The sequence below is a fragment of the Pristiophorus japonicus genome, chromosome 15 (assembly GCF_044704955.1).
Source record: "Pristiophorus japonicus isolate sPriJap1 chromosome 15, sPriJap1.hap1, whole genome shotgun sequence".
Lineage (NCBI taxonomy): Eukaryota > Metazoa > Chordata > Chondrichthyes > Pristiophoridae > Pristiophorus > Pristiophorus japonicus.
The window spans coordinates 179,292,460-179,307,371 of NC_091991.1; the positions used below are offsets into that span (position 1 = coordinate 179,292,460).

A 14,912-nucleotide genomic window follows, 5' to 3' on the forward strand; every position below is an offset into this window, starting at 1 on the left:
CTCTGGTTTGCAGAACAGCTAAAAATCCAAGGTAAATTACAAACACACTTGGCTGAATTAAAGAGTCCAGATGGCCATGCCTATGGGAATAATGGGGCCCTTGGGTGAGTTCCAATGAGATCGAGAGACTTTCGAAGCGTATATGGAGTGGCTAGAAATGTTTTTCACCGTGAGTAGTATCATCAAAGTCCCCGATGATGATAAACCGTAACTAGGTGTTATGGGTTATTTTCCTGACTGAAGCAGGCCCCAAGGTTTATGAAGGAGATTCTAAGCAAGTTAGAACAGCACTACAGTCCTGAGTCCCTGGAAATTGCTGAAAGTTATCGTCTTGGAATACGAGATCAATTAATTCATGAGTGTATCAGTGAGTACATTGTATCATTTTTTAAAAAGCTATCCATTCACTGTCATTTCGGGAACTTACAGAGCCGAGCACTGCGTGACCACTTTGTTTGTGGAATGAAAAATGAAGCGATCAGAAGAAAGTTATTGACAACTCCTAACTTGACTTTCGATTTAGCTTGTCAGACAGCTATGTCAATGGATATGGCCGACCAATACTCCCGAGAATTTCGCACCATTTCCAGTCATCAGACAACCGAGGTGAATCGCCTGCAAGTTAAAAGAAAAAGGCAGTTGGGTCCCAAGATAACAGCACATTGAAGTCGTATTGTCGGTGCCTGGGACAACACATTGCTCAAACTTGTCCATATGTGAAGGCAGAGTGTTTCTTCTGCAAGAAAACTGGACATCTTGTGAAGGCATGCCGACTGAAGAGTAAACCAACTTTGAATGCTCGAGGTAGAAACCCTCAGAGACTACATAGCATTGGAAGAAAAGCAACAGGATGAGGAGATACACATCATCAGGAGCACAAGGGTACCTAACAATGATTCGCGAAGTATCGTCATCCAAATCGACGTTGCAGGAACCAGGATACCCGTGAAAATCGACACTGGTGCATCCGTGAGCGTAGTACCGGAATCACTATATCGCGACAAGTTGAGTGATTTTCCACTGGAGAAATCAAAGATAGAGCTGCGAGGCTACTCAGGAGAGCAAATCCCTGTGGTAGGATGTATCACCATACTGGTCAAATAAATACAAGGATCAATTTCAGAGCTTGCCTCTCTTAGTACTGGCAGGAGACAAGCCTGCCTTACTAGGTAGAAATTGGTTGGGATCTCTGAAGCTGGATTGGAGTGAGATTTTTTGTGTTGAAACGAGATTTGCATCAAAGGATGATGTCATCAAGAAGTATCTGAAGGTGTTCTTCGAAACAGGCAGTCCGATCCAAGGCTTCAAGGCGAGTGTCAGAGTACAGAAGGACGCTAGACCAGTTTACTGCAAGCCACGTCCTGTACCATACACACTCAAGGAGAAAGTTGAGCAAGTACTCAAAAGACTAGAGACTCAGAACATTATCTCTAAGGTAGATCTAAGTAATTGGGCTACACCCATTGTTGTTGTACCTAATGCAGACGGTAAGGTAAGGTTGTGTGGTGATTATAAAATAACTGTAAACCAGGTTCTAGAAGGTAATCTCTCCAATACATTGCCAAATGAAGAAGATTTGTTCACAACACTGACAGGTGATCAGATCTTCTCAAAGTTAGATCTCACAAATACCTACTTACAACTTGAACTAGATGAGAAGTCCAAGTCATGCTTGACTATAAATACTCATCTAGGCCTAGATCAATTTAATAGGCTACCATTTGGAATGTCTTCCACCCCCGCCATATTCCAAGGGGTGATGAACCAGATTTTGCAAGGTATTGAAGGGATAGTATGTTATTTAGATGACATACTCATTTCAATAGCAAACAGGCAAATCCATAATAACATGTTGAATGAAGTGCTCAAACGGCTAGAGAAGCACAGAGTACAAGTGACTGCTCATGAGTGTGAGTTGTTTCAAAACTCAGTGGAGTACTTACGGCACAGAGTTGACAAAGATTGAATCCAAATCCAAAGAAACGGCAGTTGACGTTGGACCACAAACTGGCAAACATTCTGATTACTTATCATAATACTCCTCATATAACTACTGGTCGAACACCAGCAGGGTTGTTTCGCAAACGACAGCCAAGAACCAGTTTCTCATTGCTAAAGCCAAACTTGGTACAGTCAGTAGAAAATAAACCATTAAGACAAAGAGAATCATGATCGAGGTAAAGTTGTACCGTTTAGTTTATATTGTCTCTCCACAATAACAACCACTGTTACAACATTGTGATTGGCAGGTGGACAATAGGTCAGTATATGAGGAATATGAGGTGCAGCAAATGTTTGTGGCGGAGGAGCGGCGAAAGATCATGGCGGAGGTGCAGCAAATGAGGGTATGGGGGCCAGAAGAGCCAAGGGCCCAGGGGCAGCATGGGCCAGCCCACACTGCGATACATAAGAAATAGGAACAGGTGTAGGCCATAGGGCCTACTCCTTACATATGTGATGCCTTTGGGTATGGTGTGGGAGCAGTGATCAGTCTCTGGGTATGGTGTGGGAGCAGTGATCAGTCTCTGGGTATGGTGTGGGAGCAGTGATCAGTCTCTGGGTATGGTGTGGGAGCAGTGATCAGCCTCTGGGTATGGTGTGGGAGCAGTGATCAGTCTCTGGGTATGGTGTGGGAGCAGTGATCAGTCTCTGGGTATGGTGTGGGAGCAGTGATCAGTCTCTGGGTATGGTGTGGGAGCAGTGATCAGTCTCTGGGTATGGTGTGGGAGCAGTGATCAGTCTCTGGGTATGGTGTGGGAGCAGTGATCAGTCTCTGGGTATGATGTGGGAGCAGTGATCAGTCTCTGGGTATGGTGTGGGAGCAGTGATCAGCCTCTGGGTATGGTGTGGGAGCAGTGATCAGTCTCTGGGTATGGTGTGGGAGCAGTGATCAGTCTCTGGGTTTGGTGTGGGAGCAGTGATCTGCCTCTGGGTATGGTGTAGGAGCAGTGATCAGTCTCTGGGTATGGTGTGGGAGCAGTGATCAGTCTCTGGGTATGGTGTGGGAGCAGTGATCAGTCTCAGGGTATGGTGTGGGAGCAGTGATCAGTCTCTGGGTATGGTGTGGGAGCAGTGATCAGTCTCTGGGTATGGTGTGGGAGCAGTGATCAGTCTCTGGGTATGGTGTGGGAGCAGTGATCAGTCTCTGGGTATGGTGTGGGAGCAGTGATCAGCCTCTGGGTATGGTGTGGGAGCAGTGATCAGCCTCTGGGTATGGTGTGGGAGCAGTGATCAGTCTCTGGGTATGGTGTGGGAGCAGTGATCAGTCTCTGGGTATAGTGTGGGAGCAGTGATCAGCCTCTGGGTATGGTTTGGGAGCAGTGATCAGTCTCTGGGTATAGTGTGGGAGCAGTGATCAGTCTCTGGGTATGGTGTGGGAGCAGTGATCAGTCTCTGGGTATGGTGTGGGAGCAGTGATCAGTCTCTGGGTACGGTGTGGGAGCAGTGATCAGTCTCTGGGTATGGTGTGGGAGCAGTGATCAGTCTCTGGGTATGGTGTGGGAGCAGTGATCAGTCTCTGGGTATGGTGTGGGAGCAGTGATCAGTCTCTGGGTATGGTGTGGGAGCAGTGATCAGTCTCTGGGTATAGTGTGGGAGCAGTGATCAGTCTCTGGGTATGGTGTGGGAGCAGTGATCAGTCTGGGTATGGTGTGGGAGCAGTGATCAGTCTCTGGGTATGGTGTGGGAGCAGTGATCTGCCTCTGGGTATGGTGTGGGAGCAGTGATCTGCCTCTGGGTATGGTGTGGGAGCAGTGATCAGTCTCTGGGTATGGGAGCAGTGATTAGTCTCTGGGTATGGGAGCAGTGATCAGCCTCTGGGCATGGTGTGGGAGCAATGATCTGCCTCTGGGTATGGTGTGGGAGCAGTGATCAGTCTCTGGGTATGGGAGCAGTGATCAGTCTCTGGGTATGGGAGCAGTGATCAGTCTCTGGGTATGGTGTGGGAGCAGTGATCAGTCTCTGGGTACGGTGTGGGAGCAGTGATCAGTCTCTGGGTATGGTTTGGGAGCAGTGATCAGTCTCTGGGTATGGTTAAAATCGGGGATGTGTAAGAGACCAGAATTGGAAGAGCACAGAGATCTCGAAAGGTTGTAGCAACACTTCAGCGAGGAGTACAGAAATAATTACTTGAGCTTTTCAACTCTTGCATGGTGACAATGCAGAAACCCAAGATGGAGGCAGCCGATGTGGTTACCACATAAAGGTCACATTAGACTGAATACTGGTATTCAAAGTGTGGTGTATGTAGCACACAAATCGCTGACTCCACACGGTCTGGTGTTGATCTAACTGCTGTGACCTTGGCCCTTTATTGTATAGCTCCAGAGTGCTCCAGAGGTGAGGTGGGCAGCCTGTTATACTGCCTCGTGTTTAAACACAGTGACCATTCAGCATTGAAATATTAACTCTTGTCGTAATTCACAATTCATGTCCATTATTTTAAACACAGTGACCACCCAGCATTAAAATATTAATTCTTGTCATAAATCCATCATCCTACATTCACATAGCATGCTTGGACTCGCTCTAGCCTTACAAAAGTCCAAAAGTCTTTATGTGGGGACCGCAGTGGTGTGAGGCCCTTTTAAGACTCCTGGGAGTATTTCCCTTTTAAGACGCCATCTTGTGGCTCCCACGAGGCTTCCTTTGGGCGCCACCATCTTAGGTGTTCTGCTGGCCTTTGTCTCCGTTGCCACGAGGCTCCCCACCATCTTGAGCTCGCTGGCGAAGAAAGAAGAAGAAACAAGGAAGGAGGGAAAGGGAAAAAGCAAAATGGCCCAGATCAATCCCTCTTGCAGCTCGATCAGTCACAGTGAGTCGCTCCGTGCTTGCTGCCGCATCCGCCGCTCTGCCTCATGTCCCTCCGAGTAGCGCCCGCCGCCGCCTCAGCCTCCGCTCCCGCCGTGGCCGCCACCTTCGCAGCCGCCCGACTGTTTCGTGTGGGCCCCCCGGATCCGCCAGCCATCGATGGGCCTCCCGCTTCTCGCCCGCACCCCAGCAATAGGCCCGCACCTGTAAATTTGATCTTCCAGGGTCTGCTCATCTGTGGAGGCTGAGGCTGCAGTCTGTGGAGGAATGAAGTCTTCCCAGCTCCCACGGACCTTTCCCATCCATCTTCTGCCGAAGAGCGTCGGCCCATCGCCTGCAATGACCCATAAGGGTAACCCATGCGTCTCGTCCCCGTGGGATACCTGCACATCCGCTCTGCCGAGAACAGGTGTTAGTTCCCTGGTGTAGGTGCGCAGCTTTGCCGTGACCGGAACCAGCTCGGGTCGTGCAGCTGGGTTAATCCACAGTTTATCAAAAGTTCTCCGACTCATCAAACGACGGACCCGAGCCCGTGTCCACTTCCATACTCACTGGGACTCTGTTGATTTTTACTTCCCTTATCACAGGGGGTGAATCGTCGGTGCACGTGTACAGTCCCAACACCTCATCATCTTCTGCCTGCTCCTCACTGAACAGTGGATCATCCCCCATCTCCTCAGCCACATGGTGAGTCCGATTTCTTTTACACGTACGCTGAAGGTGGCCTTTAACGTGGCAGGTATTGCACGTATACTCCGCAAACCTGCACCGGTGAGCCCCATGGCTTCCTCCACAGCGCCAGCATGGTGCTGCTTGATTGGCCCCCCTCAGCGGACTCTGAGTTCCCGGACCCCGAGGTCCGTGCTCTCTGCCCCGGGCAGAGCCACATTCTGCAGTTTTGTCCGTGATGGGCACTATCCTGTGGACAGTGCCGACCGGGTTCGAGACTGTGTGGATCATTTGCTTGGTGCTGCAAGTCGAGGTCATATGTGCCCGGCTGATGGTGATGGCCTTTGTCAGAGTGACTGTGGGTTCCGTGGCTAGCAGCTTGTGAAGGAGGCCCTCGTGGCCAATCCCCATAACGAAAACGTCCCGCAAAGCCTCATCAAGGTGTGTGCCAAAATCACACGGCGCCGCGAGTCTCCTGAGGTCCGCAGCATATTTGGTGATATCCTGGCCCTCAGGTCTGCAGTGATGGTAAAATTTGTATCTGGCCGTGAGGATGCTCTCCTTCGGTTTCAACTGGTCACGAATGAGTTCAGTCAGCTCCTCGTATGACTTGTCCCTGGCGCTCCCAGGTGCCAGCAAATCCCTGACTAGACAGTAAACCTCATCTCCACAACTGGAGAGCAATATCGCCTTACGCTTCTCTCTCATTGCGTCTGTGTCCTCCGTCAGGTCGTTTGCTGTGAAGTAGTACTCGAGCCTTTCCGTAAAGGCCTCCCAATCATTGCCCGCGGTAAAATCCTTTAGCGAGCCCAGAGTAGCTATGGTTGCGTGGAGTTCATCCGCTTCCTCGTCGCCAATGTGGCGTCTGTAGCACACAAATCACTGACTCCACGCGGTCTGGTGTTGATCTAACTGCTGTGACCTTCGTCCTTTATTGAACAGCCTCAGAGTGCTCCACAGGTGTGGCGGGCAGCCTTTTATACTGCCTCGTGCAGGTACTTTCAGGTCTCCCACCACAGCGGCCTCTGTGGTGCACCATTGTACTTATCATACATTTAATGTACCAGAGCAACACACAACACAAAGAGTATATCAAGCAACTGAAAAAGATACTTGTTATGTATGCAAACTTTACTAGTGTGTAAGACTTGCCACCAGAGGGCGCACCTGTTGGAGAGCCAAGGGTCACCTGCACAACCCAGGCAAGCAGGTATAAAAGGCAGTCTACCATGCTGCTACCTGACTCTGGTGTTACATTAAAGAGACCAAGGTCACAACAGTTTGAGCTTACAGTATACAGTCTTGTGGAGTTATTCTGAACATAAGAATACTGAACTCCAGGAACTGTATACCTGTACTCTAGAAACTGGCCAACACAAAATGGGGAATTGACCCAAAACACTGAGTAACCAGCCTTGCCCTGTGTTACTCAGTTATGTAGTACCAGCAGTCACACTTGAGCCATGCACACAACATGGATACTGAGCTCACAACAATCCTGTACGATCACAGTGACCAACTGAAACTGAATCTGACAGTAGTCTATACTGCTTTGTGGTGATTGCACCATCATCAGTAAAGCTGCATGCTTTCAGTAAGATGGAGATGAAAATAGACGTATAGGTATTATCCTAGACACCCGCTGAATGGACACAATACACCAAAGGGACAGAAGTTCAGAAAGAGCTTTGCCTCTGAAAATCCTCAACCCTAAAAATACCACCGCGGAAGACTACGAACTTACAAAATGTGGGAAATGCTGATGATCTTGGAGAACATTGTTATATATGTGGACTTGTATTTACTCTGCACAGCCACCAGAGGGCTCATTTCCCGGAGTCCCAAGGGACCCCATAATCCCTTGGGAGAAAAAGTATTTAAGGAGGCTTCACAGGTTGGAGAGACACTCTGGAGACCTGCAATAAAAGACTACGGTCACACTTTACTTTGAGCTCACAGTGTTCAGTCTGACTCTTTCTCCATACACAACTGGCGACGAGATACAGATAGCGAACCCAAAGATGCAGAGAACAGTGGGCATCCTGGAGAAATCTTTAGAGGGAGATGATTGGGAAACTTTTGTGGAGCGACTCGACCAATACTTCGTGGCCAACGAGCTAGATGGGGAAGAGAACGCTGCCAAATGAAGGGCGATCCTCCTCACCGTCTGTGGGGCACCAATGTATGGCCTCATGAAGAATCTGCTCACTCCAGCGAAACCCACGGAGAAATTGTACGACAATTTGTGCACACTGGTCCGAGAGCATTCGAACCCAAAGAAAAGCGTTCTGATGGCGAGGTACCGGTTCTACACCTACAAAAGGTCTGAAGGCCAGGAAGTAGCAAGTTATGTAGCCGAGCTAAGACACATTGCATGACATTGCAAATTGGAAGGACATTTGGAGCACATGCTCAGAGACTTTTTCGTACTTGGCATTGGCCATGAAATCATACTTCGCAAACTTTTGACTGTAGAGACCCCAACCTTGAGTAAGACCATAGCGATAGCCCAGACATTCATAGCCACCAGTGACAATATGAAGCAAATCTCTCAGCACATAAGTGCTGCTACAAGTACTGTGATGTTGTTTTCTAATTGTAACGTACAGGGCAGGTCACACATACCTGCAGTTGTATGTCCGCAGATATCTCAGAGTCCACCATCAAGGGTGATGAATTCAAGGCCATTAACACCTTGTTGGCGCTGTGGGGGTGATCATCATTTCCATTCATGCCGATTCAAAGGATAATTTGCAAGGGCTGTGGAACAATGGGACACCTCCAAGCAGTTGATGTGGTATATCTGGACTTTCAGAAGGCTTTCGACAAGGTCCCACACAAGAGATTAATGTGCAAAGTTAAAGCACATGGGATTGGAGGTAGTGTGCTGACATTGATTGAGAACTGGTTGTCAGACAGGAAGCAAAGAGTAGGAGTAAATGGGTACTTTTCAGAATGGCAGGCAGTGACTAGTGGGGTACCGCAAGGTTCTGTGCTGGGGCCCCAGCTGTTTACACTGTACATTAATGATTTAGACGAGGGGATTAAATGTAGTATCTCCAAATTTGCGGATGACACTAAGTTAGGTGGCAGTGTGAGCTGCGAGGAGGATGCTTTGAGGCTGCAGAGTGACTTGGATAGGTTAGGTGAGTGGGCAAATGCATGGCAGATGAAGTATAATGTGGATAAATGTGAGGTTATCCACTTTGGTGGTAAAAACAGAGAGACAGACTATTATCTGAATGGTGACAGATTAGGAAAAGGGGAGGTGCAACGAGACCTGGGTGTCATGGTACATCAGTCATTGAAGGTTTGCATGCAGGTACAGCAGGCGGTTAAGAAAGCAAATGGCATGTTGGCCTTCATAGCGAGGGGATTTGAGTACAGGGGCAGGGAGGTGTTGCTACAGTTGTACAGGTGAGGCCACACCTGGAGTATTGTGTACAGTTTTGGTCTCCTAACCTGAGGAAGGACATTCTTGCTATTGAGGGAGTGCAGCGAAGGTTCACCAGACTGATTCCCGGGATGGCGGGACTGACCTATCAAGAAAGACTGGATCAACTGGGCTTGTATTCACTGGAGTTCAGAAGAATGAGAAGGGACCTCATAGAAATGTTTAAAATTCTGATGGGTTTAGAGAGGTTAGATGCAGAAAGAATGTTCCCAATGTTGGGGAAGTCCAGAACCAGGGGTCACAGTCTAAGGAGAAGGGGTAAGCCATTTAGGACCGAGATGAGGAGAAACTTCTTCACCCAGAGAGTGGTGAACCTGTGGAATTCTCTGCCACAGAAACTTGTTGAGGCCAATTCACTAAATATATTCAAAAAGGAGTTAGGTGAAGTCCTTACTACTAGGGGGATCAAGGGATATGGCGAGAAAGCAGGAATGGGGTACTGAAGTTGCATGTTCAGCCATTAACTCATTGAATGGCGGTGCAGGCTAGAAGGGCCGAATGGCCTACTTCTGCACCTATTTTCTATGTTTCTATGTTTCTATGAGTGTGCAGACGAGCAGCTAAGCCTGTAAAACCTGCAAACCACCATGTTGCAGAAGAGGATCACAACGAACCAGAGCCTCAGATCGAGGAGGCAGAGGTACATGGGGTACACACATTCACCACGAATTATCCCCTGATAATGCTGAATGTTGAACTAAATGGACTCCTGGTGTCAATGGAGCTGGACACGGGCGCGAGCCAGTCCATCATGGGCAAAAAGACTTTCAAAAGGTTGTGGTGCAACAAGGCTTCAAGGCCAGTCTTAACTTCAATTCGCATAAAACTAAGAACTTACACGAAAGAACTGATACCTGTAATCGGCAGTGCTACCGTAAAGGTCTCCTACGATGGAGCGGTGCACAAGCTACCACTCTGGGTGGTACCGGGTGATGGTCCCACGCTGCTCAGCAGGAGCTGGCTGGGAAAGATACACTGGAACTGGAACAACGTCCGAGCGCTATCGCCCGCTGACGACACTTCGTGTGCCCAGGGTTTAAACAAATTTCCTTCACTGTTCAAACCAGGCATCGGGAAATTCCAAGGAGCAAAAGTGCAGATCCACCTAATTCCGGGGGCTGTGACCCATCCATCACAAGGCGAGAGCAGTACTGTACATGATAAGAGAAAGGGGAGAGATCGAGCTAGACCGGCTGCAAAGAGAGGACATCATTTCACCGATCGATTTCAGCGAGTGGGCCAGTCCTATTGTCCCAATCCTCAAGAGAGACGGCACCATCAGAATCTGTGGCAATTACAAAGTAACTATCAATCGTTTCTCCCTGCAGGACTAATACCCACTACCAAAGGCCGACAACCTCTTTGCAACACTGGCGGGAGGAAAGACGTTCACAAAGCTGGATCTGACTTCAGCCTACATCACGCAGGAACTGGAGGAATCATCGAAGGCCCTCACATGCATCAACACGCACAAAGGTCTCTTTGTTTATAACAGATGCCCGTTTGGAATCTGATCAGCGGCAGCGATATTCCAGAGAAACATGGAAAGCTTACTGAAGTCGGTCCCGCACACTGTGGTCTTCTAGGAAGACATCTTGGTCACAGTCGGGTCACAGGTCGGAACACAGTCGAGCATCTGCAGAACCTGGAGGAGGTTCTTAGTCAACTCAACCGCGTGGGGCTCAAGTAAAAACGTTCGAAGTGCGTTTTCCTGGCGCCTGAAGTGAAGTTCTTGGGAAGGAGGATTGCGGCGGACGGCATCAGGCCCACCGACTCGAAGACGGAGGCAATCGAGAACGCACCGAGGCCTCAGAACGTGACGGAGCTGCGGTCGTTTCTGGGACTCCTGAACTACTTTGGCAACTTCTTACCGGGTCTCAGCACCCTGCTAGAACCACTGCATGTCTTACTACGAAAAGAGGGTGAATGGGTTTGGGGCAAAAGCCAAGAAAATGCCTTTGTAAAAGCGAGAAAGTTGTTATGCTCAAACAAATTGCTTGTGCTGTATGATCCATGTAAGCGTTTGGTACTAGCATGTGATGCGTCATCATATGGCGTCGGGTGTGTATTGCAACAAGCCAATGATTTCGGGAAACTGCAACCGGTTGCTTATGCATTCAGGAGTCTGTCTAAGGCCGAGAGAGCCTACAGCATGATTGAAAAAGAAGCGTTAGCGTGTGTCTATGGGGTAAAGAAAATGGATCAATATCTGTTTGGACTAAAATTCGAATTGGAAACTGACCATATCCCTGTTTTCCTAGAGTAAAGGGATAAATACCAAAGCATCGGCCCGCATCCAGAGATGGGCGCTCATGTTGTTCGCATACAACTACGCCATCCGCCATAGGCCAGGCACAGAAAACTGCGCCGATGCTCTCAGTAGGCTGCCATTGTCCACCACGGGGGTGGAAATGGCGCAGATCTAGCCATGGTTATGGAAGCATTTGAGAGTGAGCACTCACCCACCACTGCCCAGCAATCAAAACCTGGACAAGCCAGGACCCCTTATTATCTCTAGTCAAAAGCTGTGTGCTTCACATGAGCTGGTCCAGTGTCCCAGTGGAAATGCAGGAAGAGATAAAGCCGTTCCAGCGGCGCAAAGATGAAATGTCTATACAGGCAGACTGCCTTCTGTGGGCCAATGGAGTAGTGGTCCCCAAGAAGGGCAGAGACACCTTCATCAAAGACCTCCACAGTACCCACCCAGGCATCGTAATGATGAAAGCAATAGCCAGATCCTATCGATGCAGACTTAGAGTCCTGCGTTCACAGATGTAATACATGCTCGCAGTTAAGTAACGTACCCAGGGAGGCACCGCTAAGTTTATGGTCTTGGCCCTCCAAACCGTGCTCCAGGGCACACGTCGACTATGCAGGCCCGTTCTTGGGTAAAATGTTCCTTGTGGTTGTAGACGCATACTCCAAGTGGATTGAATGTGAGATAATGCCAGCTAGCACGTCCGCTGCCACTACTGAAAGCCTGCGGGCTATGTTTGCCATTCACGGCTTACCCGATGTGCTGGTGAGCAACAACAGGCTATGTTTTACCAGTGGTGAGTTCAAAGAATTCACGACCTGTAACGGGATCAAACATGTCACATCTGCCCCGTTTAAACCAGCATCCAATGGTCAGGCAGAGAGAGCATTGCAAACCATCAAGCAAGGCTTGAAGAGGGTAACTGAAGGCTCACTGCAGACTCGCCTATCCCAAGTCCTGCTTAGCTACCGCACGAGACCCCACTCACTCACTGGGATCTCACCTGCTGAACTGCTCATGAAAAGAGCACTTAAGACAAGGCTCTCGTTAGTTCACCCTGATCTACATGAACAGGTAGAGAGCAGGCGGCTTCAACAAAGTACATACCATGATGGAGCAAATGTGTCACGTGAGATTGAAGTCAATATCCTGTGTTTGTATTAAATTATGGACAAGGTCCCAAGTGGCTTCCCGGCACTGTTGTGGCCAAAGAGGGGAGCAGGGTGTTTCGGGTCAAACTTTCAAATGGACTCATTCACTGGAAACACTTGGACCAAAACAAACTCAGATTCACGGACTATCCTGAGCAACCCACCTTGGACCCTACCTTTTTTGATCCCCCAACATAAACACCAGTGGCAACCGGCATCACGGTTGACCATGAAGCAGAATCCATCATCCACAGCAGCCCTGCAGGGCCCAACACACCAGGCAGCCCAGCAAGGCCAGCTGCCCAGCAGCCCAGCGAGGGCCCAACAAATGATTCAACACCAGCTTTCACACCGAGATGATCAACCAGGGCAAGAAGGGTCCCAGATCGACTCACATTGTAAATAGTTACACTATTGACTTTGGGGGGGAATGTTGCTATATATGTGGACTTGTATTTACTCTGCACAGCCACCAGAGGGCTCATTCTCGGAGTCCCAAGGGACCCCATAATCCCTTGGGAGCACAGGTATTTAAGAAGGCTTCACAGGTTGGAGAGGCACTCTGGAGACCTGCAATAAAAGACTAAGGTCACACTTTACTTTGAGCTCACAGTGTTCAGTCTGATTCTTTCTCCATACACAACAAACATATCTTCAGAACAGCTCCTTCCAAACACTGACCTTGAACGTAAACACTGATGTACCCTAAATTGATCGAGAGCCGGGATGGAAAAGACTGGTGACAATATGACCAAATGGCAGTTGATAAATTACTCCAGATGTAAATGTGGATAATTTAGGAACATACTTGAACACAGTAGCCCCTGTCAACACCATGCACTCCTAAGGAACATTCAAGATAAATGACACCAGATCCTGGCTGCAATTTTGGAGTAACAAGCAATGATGATGAGCAAGGGCAATAGTTACGTTGTTATAGTTGGCCTCAGTACGCCTTGGGGAAGGGTAAATCAGTCAGGGTTGTGCTCCTAATCTCTATATCTAGTTATCCCTGCTTGAAACAACATTTATTCATGTCAGATGACAATAGATTGGCCTTACCTGTGAAGCCTTCCATAGTCAAACAGCTGACACTTCCTCTTTAGACTTCAACATGAAAAATGGTAATTTGGATGATGCATTGAATGATGGTTAGTGTGTGTGGAATCTTTACATCAAGTTGATCAGCGCCTTCAGCAGCGGAGAACATTGATTGAAAAAATGATTTCAAAGTCAATTTAACAATTCTCCCATTAAGGTGGGATGGTGCCTATGAATAACAGTACACCACTTCATTCTTAGTGTTATTATCCACGGAGGTTCCTATATTAGCCCTGCCAGAATGAAAGCCCAGAATCTCCCTACAAGGGTGGAGAGATGCCTAGAGGGAGAGAGTCACTGCTGGATGCTCTCACTTTCGCCCTTGTGGCCATCATCATGAGGAAGAGTGTCTGACGAGGCTGTCTGCTTGCACTCCCAATTAGGAAATGGTACTAATGTAGCGTCTCAAAGAAACCACTAGTATTAATCATGAAGCACAAAGGAACAGCTCTCTGTCGCAGCCATACTGGGCAACTGTTCAATGTCTGAGCATTAGCATCTACAGACAGCCCCAGAGCTCAACCTGGTTGCGCTCAGTTCCCCGAGTTCCTGGTCATTTTAAACATCCTGTAATAGTTTACATGTGAATATTTCAGTAAACGTTTACTGAACAAAGGTACTAACATATGACTCTCTGTTTGTGTGCACAGGCTGCTTTCTGGGGCCTTGTTGCGGGGATTTTGATTGGCATTATTCGAATGCTTTTGGATTTTATCTATGTCTCACCAATATGTGGCAAAACTGACACGCGGCCAGCGATCGTCAGCAAAGTTCATTTCCTGCACTTTGCTCTCATCCTTGCTACAATTACGCTGATTATCGTGGTAATCATCAGTCTCCTCACTAAACCTCCAACACCTGCACAGGTAAGTGATTGAATGAGGAGTTGCTGAGCTGCTTTCTAACTCTAATGGTTCAAGTTACTTCATAAAATACTTTTTAAGGATAGTGCCACGAGCTAGTGAGTACAGAAATAGGAGGATAAAGCAGATGAATGCGTGGCTGGAGAGATGGTGCAGGTGGGAGGGCTTTAGTTTTCTGAGGCATTGGGACCGTTTCTGGGGGAGGTGGGACCTGTACAAGCCGGACGGGTTGCACCTCAACGGAGCCGGGCCCAATATCCTCACTGGGGGGGTCTGCTGGGAGGGTTAAAACTAGCTTGGCAGGGGGATGGGAACCTGAGAATAGATTCAGTAGGGAGGGGAGTAAAGTTGGAATTAGAAAGCAAAAATAAAGTGAGTTTGAAGGCGAGAGGAAACAAACAGGAAAAAAGGGTTAAAAAAAACAAATTTAAAGGCACTTTGTCTAAATGCACATTGCATTCGTAACAAAATAGATGAGTTGACGGCACAAATAGAGACAAATGGGTATGATCTGATCGCCACTAGAGAGACGTGATTACAAGGTGACCAGGACTGGGAATTAAATATTCAGGGGTATTTGACAATCCGGAAGGACAAACAGAAAGGAA

General features: G+C 48.3%; 1 protein-coding gene across 1 annotated transcript in view; it reads left to right on the forward strand.

The window, feature by feature from the left end:
• Nucleotides 1-14,912, forward strand: part of LOC139280538 (sodium/myo-inositol cotransporter 2-like) — a 154,450-nt gene that overhangs the window by 88,999 nt on the left and 50,539 nt on the right. Inside the window, exon 12 of the mRNA XM_070900023.1 lies at nt 14,092-14,307. Within this exon, the coding sequence (XP_070756124.1) occupies nt 14,092-14,307 (216 nt within the window). The remainder of the gene's footprint in view (nt 1-14,091; nt 14,308-14,912) is intronic.